We start from the raw sequence: 14,230 nt of genomic DNA, 5'->3' as shown, positions 1-14,230 counted from the left end.
CTAGTTTAGCTAAATGAGATGTGAGTTTCTTAAATCTAAATGACTGTTTAAACAGATCTTTAGGTACTTTTGAAAACATTATGCAAAAGCTTCACTTAAAATTTAAATAAAGAAAAAAACAAGTAGAAGACATGGGTTTGTTAAGAAAGCTCTGCTGTTAAGACAGCACTGTTTTTACAGGGCTTTTCCTAATACATGCACTAATTATATGACATTTTTCTTTCCTCAACAGACAATTGAAAATAATGACACCCTGCAGAAATTCAAGAGTCAAGGTATCTACCACTTTTTTAGTGATTCCTTCCAATCCAGCTTTTTTAATGTTCACTTTACTTTCATCAGCACGCAGCTGTTGGTATCACAGAAATTTCATCTTAAGGATTTCTTACCTTCTCCATAGCTTCATGTTGTGTGTTTTACCTGGGATAAGAACTGAGACAGCCATGTTAGCTCCTGATGTTTCCAATTGTGTCTTCACTTGAACCATGTTAACATCACTGTACTCAATATAGTAATAAATGATCGCTTCAAGGCACTAACTTCCATAATTAAGGTGTTTCAGTGCTCTGGAGAAAGATTTATTAAGTGGATTCCTAAATTGAAGCAGATTCTTAGAGCAGGATGTAGAATCTGGAAATGACTGTGTTACTGTATTTCAAGCTAGAGATAGGGTTTTGGTAATGGCAGCTTCTGAAAGCTCATCACTAGTAAAAGTGGGTTCACACTTGCCAAACAATTATTTTATAACATATTTTTTTCTTTTACTCCCATTTTGGTTTAACATCCACTATCTTCATTGATTGTTTAAAATATTCTCTGCTTTTCATCTTCTCTGAGGGTTTTCATCGAGAGAACTTGTGTGGATGGAGGCTAAAATCTTAGAAGTACACAACTATCCTCTGTGTAGACACAAACTGTGTAGAGAGATGCAGATATTTTTAGCTGCCTCACAGAAGTACTGGAGCAAGTCCTTTTTTATTACTGTTTTATTTTATTTTATTATTTATTATTGCTTATTTTATTATCTTAACTAGATTTCAGCTCACCTTCTGTAAATGCATGTAAGCAATCAATGCTCTCTCTGGATTTAAGACTACTGATTTCTCATTGTACAGAGATCGTTTTCCGATCTTGGATTTTTCCTACTGTATCTCATCTAAATTTTGACAGTCCTGCTCATTATTTAGAAGCTCTGACCAACTTTGAAAGTCCGTGCAGTGAATTGAGGTTGCAGTCCAGCTACGCATATGTAATGCATGATCTTTGTCCTTTTTGGAGGTACTTCAGCTGAGTCTCTTTGTGATGATGTTGTATCTGTCCTCACTGTGCTCTGTGAGAAGCTCCAGGCTGTCATAAAGTGAGTTCTTTCAGTTTATAATTTGAATTTGTTACTTGGAGAGTTTCACTGGTATGTGTGATTATCCTGTTGTAGTTCTGGGATTACGGAGCAAAGCTGTGATTAAATTAAGTGTTTGTTAGAAGAAGTATTGTTCATCATGCATAAATTTAATCCTCACTTGAGATGAGATACTAATTTGCTTTCTTTGTGCTTTAAAGAGCCTCCAGTAAATCTAATCTGTAAGTAACTTCCATGCAGTAGCGAAATGCTTGTCAAAGGAGAAGTTTTCTTTTCTGGCTTGCTGGGTGTCATGAAAACAGTCATTGTAGAGAGAACAATTACAAGAGATGTGGAAAAACATAATAGCAGTTATTAATATGCAGAATGAATGACTATGTCCTTCTTGGAAAGGCAGCATTTATCAGATTGAAATAATTTGCATTACTAAAAGCATTCTTTACGTTTGGAAATTTCAGACGCTCTACCTAAAAATGCATGAGTCTAACTTTAAAATGTGATTATTATGTGCAGGAAGGGGATGTTACATTGCATTAAAATACTAGAGTCTCTTGTTGGTAAATACTTACTGACGCATTAAGAATTAGTTCCTGTGGCATTCTAGCATATGCTTGACTAATTGTCTGTTAAGAAATGAGCCAAAAAAGAAAGCCTTAAGTAATATAGGAGAGAGAAAAACAACCAAAAGCAATGCAACCATACAAAAATTATTTAAATAGTACAAATATAGCAAACTAGATTTTTTTTTTTCAAATTTAAGGGGAGAAACAAATTCATACTTGACAGCATTGTTATCATGTCAGTAAAATAAAAATAACTTGCTGCTGCTGCCAGGTGCAAAGAATATTATCTGAATGCTAGTGAAAAAAGTGATCTTAAACTATTTTACATTTAGCATCATGCTGTCTCCTTAGTTGGACCACCAGGCTCTGTATGTCTCTGAAAGCAGCCTGTGAGGAGCGCAGGGAAGGGAGAAAAGTAAAGAATAAGCATATGTTGATGCATCCTTTTATATTATTTTTTCTACCCTTTTCAGGAGAATTTTGGCTTAGGAACTACGAGAGCTGAAGTCTGTACAAACATCTCTGTGTACTATTCTTCTCTAGACTTTTTTCCCATAAGCGTATCTAATTACAGCATGATTTGAAAGGGACAAGTGCCTTACTTAGCACTATTTAATTGGTATCAGCATTTGGGAAAGCGAAAGCGTGTTTCTGAATCTTCCAAAGGAACTTTTTTTAAAGTTGTGTGCGTAGTTACAGGGCAATAAAATGATACCTTCAAAAGTGTGTATCTAAAAATAGCAGACAGCAAAAACAGCTGAAAGATTCATTCTTTGTATCAAACTGTAATTTTGCCTATGTGTGAAGCTGTAAACATCTATCATCTGCTAAGTATGGTCCACCAAATGATAATAACTTTGAATTACTATGAAATAACAAAACTAAACTGACTGACAGGATATGTCAAAATCAAAACTGATTCAGACATGTTATTGTTAAAGCACAGTATGAAATTTATAGGACTTACAAAAACTCACTCACCCATGATTTACTTCATGCTCGTACCTAGACTGTTAGCATCTCTATGAGCAAAGTATAGTGAAGAATTCTGACCAAATCTGAGGGAAATAAATTTAATGAGGCTTGTTAAAGGATGAACTTCATGAATGAAAAGCCTTTATTTCTTTCAAGGCCAATTTTGGTACCCCCTTCAAAAGACCTTGCTGGCAGCAGCTAATACTCCTTTCTAACCTCCAGGTCAGTGAAGTGAGGTTTTGGTACACTATCCAGCCTGTTCTAGTTTTTTAGTCTGAAGATTATTTTAATTCTCTCTTCTAAATTTCAAGCTTATTAAAATTTTATTTTGTGGGAGGTACAGTAGGAGTGATGAGAAATTGTTCAGGGAGCTGAAATTTGTCGCAGGACCACTGGTGATGCTGGTGACTCTGGAATTTGTGGCAGCAGTGATGTAAATCTATTAGCTACACTGAGTTTTGCAGGAGTACAATACTAATTTCTTAGCACAACATTTCGGTGGTAAGAGGGATCAAAGCAATCAGGAATGTAGGATGCCCTGTGCATGCTCATTCAAATATCAATTGAAAGATGTTGATAATATGCATTAAGACATATTGTAAAAAAAGCTGTCAGGAAAGAAGGCAATTGTAACTGAAATATATGCATGTGTGCAGATAGGTATGGACTGTTGTGAAGAAAAGGCTATCACCTCAAGAAAAGATACCAGCCATCAGTTTTAAGCCCTCCATAGCACAGAGTTAGAAATCTAGCTTCAACTTCAGGATTCATTATTTTTGATATGGAATGTGAAATGTATGCTGTTCTACTTGGATGAAAATTCATCGAGGTGAACAGAAGGTGTTGAGACAGACAGTGACAGAAAGCAGACTTTTCTCATTCCTTAATTTCATTTAAGATAAATCCATTCTTTACAGCTTTCTTTACCTACTGTCATACGTTATAAAATGCATTCCTCCAGCTCTCGTCTTGGACCAAAAAAGCATGGAGACAAGCATTTCTTTTTAGAAATGGAAATCAGAATGTGAGTGCAATTGGCATGGGAAGCTACCTTCATATGGCAGACCTCAGCTTTGTTTGTCTCCTGAATCCTGCAGCTAATTCTGAGAATAGGTACAGCTACATCATACATTACAAGCACATTGATTCCAAATGACCACAGGATCTTTCACACTCTTCCTCTTGAGGCTGTGTTTGATTTATAGAATAGCTGACAAGTCCCTCAAAGGTAGACATGTGAACATGTAACTTTATGCCCATAGACATTGACTTGTGACCAATGTGGTTGTCGTCAAGAAAACAGAAAAAATAACTGGAAGAGAGCAGCCTAAATGCCTTTCAAATTACCTGAAGAAGCTGTCTAATATTCCAACATCTTCTGGTTCTCTCCTTTTCCTCTGTTTAAAGGTTCCTTCTACCTCAAGTTTACAGATTGAATGTGAAAAATTATTGTGAATTTTCTCATCTTCTGTCACACAGATTTCTTGTTCTTCACTCTGAAATTTGATGATTGAAATCCATTTTCTTTGTAGTATGTACAAAAAGTAGTAGATTGCTGCACATGATCAATACAAAATAAATGGGGTGATAAAGGTGATCACACCGTTGTAAGTCCATAGAAAGAAGCAAAATAAATCACTGCTATAAATTGTGGTATAATTTTCAAGTGAACTAATGTAGTTACTTTAAATGAAATAATCTTTGTTTCAATGTGACATGAATGGCATATTTTCTCCTTGCCAGTGACAACCGGCAGCTTCAGCTTCTTTATTTGGAGTGCATCCTCTCTATGTTAAATAGCTCTTCTCCAAGCATGCACCAGCATAAAGGATTCACAGATCTCATATGGTGAGTAGATCTGAAGAGTAATACAAATACTCAGTTTATAAGTATAAAAGGGCCTTTCCCCAACACCACCCGTACAAACAAACCTGTAGTAAATCACCAGATGTGAGCAGAGCTCTCTGTTGACCTATCAGTTCATTTTGTGCCTCATACAAGATTTCATAGGACCTCAAGCTCAGCTAGCACGTTAAATCCTGTAGTGAACTGTCACTGTCATGAAGTCTGACATATTCACACAGAACAGAAGATCTCATATACTTTCTGCAAGAGTTTGGAGCTGTGTGGCATTAAACACACAGTTTTTCTGCTTAGTAGGATAAGGTGCTGTAGAGATCCTGGTCCAGTGTGGTAATACAGGAAGGTAAGCAGAATCACTGTCAGATGGTGTGTTGGAGAACAAAAATACTTATGACCTGTATTGTATAAGGGCCCAGGTTAAATGGTCTTTATGGTACTTCCACTTTATCAAGAAATCCTCTTTAGTATGCTTCACCAGAAAGACTCGATGTCTTTAATGTTTACTTCTACCTGTAGATTGTTTGATGCCATCACCTCAGAGTGACTGAAGTAATCCTTGTCATTTTATTTGCAACAGTGCTTTTTATAGCTTATAGATAATTAAGCCATAACAATAAAGCCATAATGTAAAGCCCATATCAAGTCTATGTCCATCTTCTGATCTTGCAGGTGATTGTGTTAAGAATAGCGTATGGGACTGCTAATGGCAGACGTGTTTCTTGCACTTCTACCCTGTTATTTTGAAACTGAATTGTAAGGCTCTGGCCCAATTTTAAAGATGCAATGTATAGGAGCACTTACAGCATGCCTTGCTGTCCCAGAAAAAAAATAATCAGATAACCTGATGCTTAGTGGCTACAGGTCTGGGAGCTCTTCCAGGCTGATAACACTTGGCAATGTTGCATGGGGACCCTGTCCTGAAGCCTCTGGGAGCTCCAGTGTAACAGCAGCATTCTTTCTTCCGTGGCAAGCCCATTTCAGAAGATTCTGCTCATGAATTTCACCCAGCATTTGTTGATGCTTATCTGACTGTTTGTGGGGCCATCCAAAAAATACTTCCTGTTTTATTTTAAATTTGTTATTTTGATGATCCAGTTCACACTACAAATCTACAGGTAGTTGTATTCATACATGCTTATCATAAGGACAAGCCATGAGGGTCAGGACTTTTTAAGCAATCTGTGCTTATACCTGCTCTGAGACAGGCACCTTTCTTAAGTAGTGTATTAATATATTTTGAAATGTACCTAATTGGGTACATTTTAAAGAAATGGATTAAGCAGATATTCCATAAGACATGGGATATCTGATATCAGATTAAAAACTGGTTTTCTTACTGTGACTTCGGAAGGCCAAGCTGTTTTAGCAAGCACTTTAAGAGAAGCAATGAAAGTTCCAGGCAACATGAAAATCTTGGGAACTTAGATGTATATACCTATGAAGATGTGTCTCTTTTTATGGTGAAGCATTACATGTCATTGAGTGCTTGTTGTAGGTGCTAACTTTTGAGACATGTGGGGGAAAATTGAGTTTGGGATTGCATTCTCATACAGCACTTGGATTTTTAAATTAGGGCACCAAAGTAAAATGACAAGTGCATGAGGGCAAAGCTGAAATAACAGCTGAGCTAAGTGCTGAGTTGATTTTGGCTCTGGTTCCACTGTTTTGGTGAGGAGAAGTGATCTGCTGGTGTGGAATCACTTGAGTGTTCTGCAGAAAGACAGTTTAAGGAAGGGTGGTGTGGTTAGTGGCACGTGAGGAGTTACAGTGCACACTTTGAGTTTCTGTAGGGGGCTTTAATTATGTTGTAAAAAGCCATCAAAACAGAGGCTCGCAACTAAGGGTGCTTACTAAAATACTTGCATGTCCAGGTCAGTTATGGAACATCAGGCCTTCTAGTTAACAGAGATTGTGTTTCATTTGGTCAGGTTTTTTTTTTTTAAGTTCCCAATTGGACAGAAGAAAATACACCTGGCAGCAGAAAACTAGCGTTCCTACCTTGAGGTAGGTTGCAGCCAATTAAAGAGCCAGGTACACTATCCTGTGAAGGACAGCATGGTGCAGTTAATGACCTTACAAAATCGGTATCGTGTTTATAAAGCACCCAAAAGTATTTCCATACATACTAGTATGCTGATGCTTGGGAGATTAAAAGAGCCTGGCACAGTTTGTTATTCAATCTAACCACTGCTGTTGACTGATCATTAAAACAAGAGTGTGTATCTCATTTAACTGTGGGTTATTTTCAGTCTGTTCCTGTGAGGTTTTTTTACAGTTACCATCTGCTGCTTTTTCTCTTTTTCTCAGGAAGCAACTGTGTCCAGCCTTAGTAGTAATCCTGGGAAATCCGATCCACGACAAAACCATCACCTCTGCCCACAGCAGCATCTGTCTTGAGGCAGATTCGCCTTCCTCAGGGGTCTCTGATCACGGCCGGGGTTCAGGCTGTTCATCCACAGCACCTGCCCTTAGCGGGCCTGTTGCACGGACCATCTACTACATTGCAGCCGAGCTGGTTCGGCTGGTGGGGTCGGTAGAATCCATGAAGCCCGTGCTGCAGTCTCTGTATCACCGCATGCTGCTTTACCCGCCACCTCAGCACCGAGTAGAAGCCATCAAAATCATGAAAGAGGTAGGATAATCGCAGGTGCAAATCCAGGCAAATAAAGCAAAACGTTTGTTTAATGGTAAATGTTGGTGAGATGCACATACCTGTCCGTTCCATTCTTTAGCACTAGGGATGTTGAAGTTGCCCTTTCTGAGCACAGCTCTGACATCAAAGCCACTCTGACAAACATTTTTAGTTTTACAAATCATAATAGCTATATTTGTCTCCATAATGCAAGCTGCTATGGCAACTCTGTTCATGCTGTGGTACTGCATGGAGGAGGCCTTTATCACTGAGTCATGACTGCTCTTTTGGATGAGATACAGTGTAGTGATCCTCTTCTCAACTTCTTTGGCATCTTTCCCCACTCTCTGCTCCCTCTAGAAGGAGACATCCTCACAGTATAGTATGCTAGACATTAAGTTAAGCATATGCTTTAATTGTGTCAGGTTTTTGAAATGCTGTTTCCTTGAGCTGTATTACAATATCTGGAATGTCTCCAGTGGCCATGCCAAGAACAGTCCTTTCTGGCTTGTCACCCAGTATCTGTGACAACGTGTGTGAGACCTCTTTGAGCAGTTGAAATCCTGGGCTTTTCCATTTCACATGAGCAGCCTTTTTCTCATGTTGTGGAATGCAATGCATCTTACATAATTTGATGAACAGCAGTCCTTTTTAGGTTTTTGCTCTAGCTGTACATAGATAGGCTGCTCTGCATCTGAAGATCTCTCCTGACACCACACAGCCACCCACTGGGTTGCTGTCTGAACTCACAGTCATTGCTGGCAGTTGCTTTCCTCTAATTTTAAACAATAGCAACGTGACAATCTGCAATACATTTTCAGGAAGTTTTAGGAAAGTATTAGCTAATGTTTTTTCTCTGCAGGATATGTTGTCTCTTTCTGCTCATTAATGTGCTCTCTCCCTGTATGTCCTGATTGGCATTAACAGGACTTGCCACCCAGCAGGCTGAGTCAGAAGGAAATGACTACTATTTTGTAACTGGGTGACTGAAGAGCAAGGCTCTCTTCAGTATATAATAGAAAATAATGCAAGATACTTGCTCTGTATTTTGGCATAGAGATCGTCTTGTGTGCAGTTCAGCTGAAGCATATTCAGTCAAAAACGTAAAGCACTGGAGAACATTTTGTGTGTGATTCATGTTGCATATGCTGTTTTTCTCTATCTGTATTTCTCCTTTTAAAAAGAGGAAGGATACCTTTAATACATAGAACATTAGTGTGCTGTTTTCCTTCGCTGAGAGAATTTACAGTACTGCTACCTCAGGTTCCAGGACTTGACAGAATTATGACTCATTATATTTAAAAGATGCTTAAATCACCTTCTAGTAACTTCTGCTTTATTTCCTTTCAGATACTTGGCAGTCCTCGGAGGCTTTGTGATTTGGCAGGGCCCTGCTCTTCTGAGTCAGAATCCAGGAAGAGGTCTATTTCTAAAAGGAAGTCCCATCTGGATCTTCTCAAGCTGTATGCCTTGTTTCCTCTTTTAGCCTCTTCTCTCTTAAACGTGTGCACACATGATGGTTAAACAGTTGTACCTTCTGAAGCATATCCAAAAATTAGTCAGGGTTAAATAAGCTGTGAAAATATGAGATGAGTAAAAGCTTTCTCTGGTTTGAAGTGAGTCTGGGCCTGTTTGTAAAGCCATAGGTAACCACCTTGGGGAGTTTACCAGAATACCCTGTAATAAATTGTTTAACAGCTGGAAACTCTAGGTTTCGGGTAGTAACCTTTCAATGAAGTAATCATGCTTATTTGGAAGTACTAAGGTCAAAAAATTTGATCCAAATTTAAATGTCAAATTGGGCAAAAAGCATTCTAAGTCCTTATAAAGAATGTATCTTGTCAATAAGATGATTTTCAAGACTCATGTGACTTTATATTTAGTTTCAATTGGGTATTTTTGTTTTTCCAGTGTAAGGGCTTGTCTGTAAGCGAAAATATGCTGTGCATACAAATGTACAGTAAATATTTCTTTGGTTGTCAGTCCCTTTACAGAATGGCCATGTCCACCTGGGAGATGTAATTATTTGTGTAATACTAGTTGTCTTTCTCAAAAGTAGTCTTACAGGATGATTTTTTTTTTCCCTTGTCTGTGGAGGGATGGTGTTGGATGACTGCAACGAGCTCACTAAATAGGCTGCATCTCTTAGAAAAGCTCTCTGTTTTAATTGTAGTATCATGGATGGGATGACCGAAGCATGCATCAAGGGTGGTATTGAAGCATGTTATGCTTCAGTGTCATGTGTATTTGCCCTGCTCGGAGCATTGGATGAGCTAAGCCAAGGCAGGGGTCTTAGTGAGGAGCAGGTCCATTTGCTCCTACGGCGCCAAGAAGAACTGAAGGATGGGACCGAGACGAGCAGGGACTCCATGGAGATCAACGATGCTGACTTTCGGTGGCAGAGGCGCATCCTGTCCTCAGAAAATCCTGCCTGGGAATCAGGAAATGAGAAGAGTCCTGATATTAGCATTAGTGTTACCACAGACACTGGTCAGACCACTTTGGAAGGGGATATGGGACAGACAACTCCAGAGGATAATCCAGAAAGTCAAAAAAACTCGCTGTCATCTCCAGCTGCACATGAAAGCAAAGAGATTCATTACAGAGAACCAGAGTCAGAAACCATTGACCAGCCAGATGTCGTTCAGAGAAGCCACACCATAGTCTATCCAGATATAACTAACTTCTTATCAGTGGACTGCAAGACCCGGTCCTATGGATCCAGATACAGTGAAAGTAACTTCAGTGTTGACGACCAAGATCTTTCTAGGACTGAGTTTGATTCATGCGATCAGTACTCCATGGCAGCAGAGAAGGACTCTGGCCGGTCAGATGTTTCGGACATAGGCTCTGACAATTGCTCCCTGGCCGATGAGGAGCAGACACCACGGGACTGTCCAGGTCAGAAGTCCTTACGTAGTGCTGCTCTCTCTCTGAAATTGCTGAAAAACCAGGAAGCAGACCAGCACAGTGCACGGCTGTTCATCCAGTCGCTTGAAGCTCTTCTTCCTCGGCTTATAGCTCTCCCCAGCATAGAGGAGGTAGACGGAGCACTGCAGAGCTTCTCTTCAACTTTCTGCTCAGGTTTGCAAGCAAATATTTACTGTCTAACCAATATGCACACTGTTACAGCACTGTACACAGATTCTCTTGTGGGAGTTCATCTTCAGAGAACATATTCAGAATAATGTGGTTTGTGCTCTACAAAGCACATTCGTCTACAATAGCACATTTCATTTAGGGCGAAGCAAATTGAATATGCAGATGATGATTCAAAGGGAGATCAATCCACTCTTAGAAGACTTTGGATTATGTCCTCAGTTGATAGAAAAATCAATTTTTCTATAGTGAGATACCTCTTCACGGGTTTGTGAAGATCTTTTGACAAAATTTGCATGTGCTGTCATTAGGAGGGAGAGGTTGGGGTTGCCCCTTGGTGTGAAAACTGGGGAATGGGGAGGACCATCACCCATTTTGAAAGGGATTCAGGTAGCTTAATATATTACTTTATTACTGTTAGTAAACCCAAGCCATAAAAAGAAGATGATAAGAATCCCACAACAGTAAGCTGTTGAACGAATAAGAGAAGAGGAGCAGCTTCTGTTTTTCTCTTTTATTTTATGCTGCTATCTATGTCAGAAATCTGAAGCTCAAAGCCCAGTCCCAGTGAAAAATAGTTAAAGATCTTACCTTTCAAGAGATGAAATAATTGCTCTTCTTTCAGGGTTAGATTCTTTGGGATCTTAACTTGGTCAATCAAACAAAAAAGGGCTATGCAAAGCCAAGTTTGTCATGTTGATAGTATATTTGAGATGTGTACAAATATACGTATTTTCAGAAAGGTTTCTTTTTCCTGACAGTGGCCAAGGTGGAAATGTTCATTAAAATATATTTCTCTGTTTCTTAATTCACCACAACTGCCTTTTCCATCACTCCTCTCCTAATCATTGCTTCATTCATTTGTGCTCTCACACACATTACTGATACGGAGTCAGAAGGGATGCCTTCCATCATCATACAGCATAATTTAGATATGAAGCTGGGTGAATGTGTTGATAAAACCACACAAAGTTGATATTCCTGATATTCCTTTTAACTGCTGCCCAAATAAGCCCTTCCCTAAGTCAGGAAGATAGTAAATGACATTTGTAAGAAACACAGTAGCCTTTTTATATCACAGAAACGAGGTATCTTAAAAGGGACATTAATATTAACTACATTCTTAATTGAGGTGTTCAGGAGCATCTTTCCTGTCACAAAGAATTTATTTTTCCTGTAAAATAGTGAGGTTTTAGCAAAAGATGAGGACTAGAACTCTTGCTCTAACTTTTGTTTGCCTGATAGCCAAAACCTTATTTTCTCTTTACCTTTTGTCTGTCAAATCCCTTTAGAAGATTTTAAAGTGTTGGAAGAGGTAGACCTAACAGATTGCCAGTTCTTAAGGCTAAGTGCATCTTCAGTTATCATTCAGTATGACTAATACAGTGCCAAAGATATAAGGATATTACTTAATTTCTGCATTAAGTCCATAATTCCTGGTTTCTTTCTTAAAAAGATACCCAGTCATGGACTTAGGCCATTGAGTTGAGGAAAGCCCTTTGCATTCCTAAGAAAGGCAGCCACGTGGCTAACCCTCTATTTAAAAATGTGCACCACATTTCTAGTCTGACTTGGTGAAGTAATGGACAAGATACCGCTCAGCAAGGAATCACGGACAAATACAATAACAAGTTACTGCTGTTTTTACAGCTATGTGATGTATCTTAGTGTTTTCCCTCTGTAAGAGGGATACTTCTGAACTCTCACAAAGGTCTGTGCAGTTCATGTTTCAGACAGAAACCTGGCACGAGACCCAGTCCAGCTGAAAACAGCCCGTTTAAGCAGAAGTTCTTCAGTACTCTCACAGGGAGTATTTACTCCAGGGCTTCCTCATTAGCACCAGAAATTCGATACACAAATTAGGTGATGAATATAAAAAAAATGGTCCTACTACTTTTATGGACAATGTCTTTTCATGTATAATTCCTGAAGAATGCATTAGGAAGTATGAGTAGCAGTTAAAATCCAAGTTGAGAATAAGAGACAGGTGCAGTTCTGGGACCATACAGGACAGAAATAAGTATTTTTATGTTTCTGAGTCTTTACCTAGCTGCTTTGATTTGTTCATCAGTTTTTCTTATGTTGGAGGGGGAAATATGTTAGTACACAATTTAGCAGTCTTTCTTACAAGCTAGGTGCTTAAGCAGTGTTGCAACGTTGTATTTTCATAGGTCTGAAGCACAGTGAAAGGAGGTAGGAATTTGAGGCATTGGCACAGGAGCATAAGCATGGAAAAAAAGTGACGCTAAAGAGTTAAAATAAAAATAAGATTTGCAAGTCAGTTGGTTAAAAGCCATTTTCAGCTGGTTATGATCTTCCCTTAGAAAGCGCCTCCTTACTTGTTGCTAGATAAAACCAATGCTAAAAAAAATCCCTTAGTGACGCTGGAATGCAATGTCTACCTAAAAATACCGAAATGTCTGAAAATTCTTAATGTTGTGTTGACTTGCACAAAATATTATTTGCATTTTATGTGGACCCCCTTTGACCTTGCCAATGTAAATGAGCTGTCTCCTTTAAGACAGCGTGCTAACCTCAGTGTTTGCTGTGGCTGGCAGATTTTTGTAATTAAACTGGATGATCAGTATTATCTTAATTCAGACATAACTACTGTCATGAATTGCAGCATCAAGGAATTACTTCTAGCAATTGTGTCCCGTTGCGTTAATGGTCATAGCAAAAATTTAAGCATCTTGTTTCAGTTCTGATTCCACAGCTTTTAGTGGCAAGGTTTTTATGTTGTTAGGCATTAGTGCAAGTTTACGCATCAGCTGATCCTCTCCCTTTGTGAGCTGAGCTTCTGTCAAATGTAACTGGTTGTTCTCCAGTATTTCAGAGGGAGATAGGGGTCTGATTTTTTACAAACACTTCTGGGTGCTCAAAGACATACTTCATTGGTACTAGCCACTTTTATGTGCAACTGTACACAGGTGGGCTTTTTTAAGCAATCGTCCCACGTTTTCTTATATATACCTCTCTACTTTGAATTATTTTATTTTTTTTTACTGTAGCTGATTGTAGTCCCTGAGGTACTTATTTAAGAGACATCAAACATCAAAACAGCATAGTTTAGCTACATCTATATCATGTTCCTCCACCCACTAACATGTTAAAAAGCATCTTTAACTTGAGTGGTGGGGTCACCCCAGCTACTCATAGGCCTTCTTTGAAGTACCAGGTTGTGATTTTGGGACTAGGCAAAAATTCTCCGTTAACATTCACCACAAGAAACCTACCGCAAACGCGCGGAGGTCCGTGTGGATGTAGTGTGTGGCCAGCCCTCTCACCCCTCTTCCACAAAGGTTGCTCCCTTGAAAGAGTTGTTCATTTTTTGGACCCACCCTGGAACAGTTACTCTCTCTCTAAATCCAACCTCAAACAGTTATTCACCTTATCCACGCCCCCAAAGTGACGTCAGTGGAAAGTCCGAGAAGGCAGCAGCACAGAGCTTTCAAACCCTCACGAGGCAAGAAAAACATTTGCTTCTTTTCTGTGTGTGGATTATTTTTTATTTATTTTTTTTCTTACTGTTAATGGTTTGTTGTATTTTGTCTAAGAACAGGCATGAGCTTTGTGGTGGGAGGAGTATGTTCACAGAAAACCACTTCAGCAGCTACCAAATGACACAGCTTTGCTTCATCATGTAACTAACCTTGGAAGCTGTTTTTTTTTGTTTTTTGTTGATTTTGTTTCATTTCAAATGTTCCTCTAGGAGAAAGCTCACTCCTTAATTTTCCCTAA

The 14,230-nt window shown here is 38.9% G+C and overlaps 1 protein-coding gene across 8 annotated transcripts in view; it reads left to right on the top strand.

Moving 5' to 3' along the window:
• The window catches only part of ARFGEF3 (ARFGEF family member 3), an 89,178-nt gene that overhangs the window by 38,626 nt on the left and 36,322 nt on the right, over positions 1 to 14,230 (top strand). For 6 of the 8 annotated variants that reach the window (XM_072035980.1, XM_072035977.1, XM_072035976.1 and 3 more), the window contains 7 exons: positions 233 to 275; positions 1,279 to 1,357; positions 4,639 to 4,743; positions 7,066 to 7,390; positions 8,741 to 8,853; positions 9,564 to 10,474; positions 13,872 to 13,955. In XM_072035980.1, the coding sequence (XP_071892081.1) occupies positions 233 to 275; positions 1,279 to 1,357; positions 4,639 to 4,743; positions 7,066 to 7,390; positions 8,741 to 8,853; positions 9,564 to 10,474; positions 13,872 to 13,955 (1,660 nt within the window). The remainder of the gene's footprint in view (positions 1 to 232; positions 276 to 1,278; positions 1,358 to 4,638; positions 4,744 to 7,065; positions 7,391 to 8,740; positions 8,854 to 9,563; positions 10,475 to 13,871; positions 13,956 to 14,230) is intronic. The other 2 variants (XM_038176927.2, XM_072035975.1) reach the window with 1 other exon arrangement.

Source organism: Anas platyrhynchos, chromosome 3, assembly GCF_047663525.1.
Source record: "Anas platyrhynchos isolate ZD024472 breed Pekin duck chromosome 3, IASCAAS_PekinDuck_T2T, whole genome shotgun sequence".
In the NCBI taxonomy this organism is placed as follows: Eukaryota; Metazoa; Chordata; class Aves; order Anseriformes; family Anatidae; genus Anas; species Anas platyrhynchos.
Note: the sequence above shows the minus strand (reverse complement) of the source record. Positions and strands in the feature narration are given on the sequence as shown.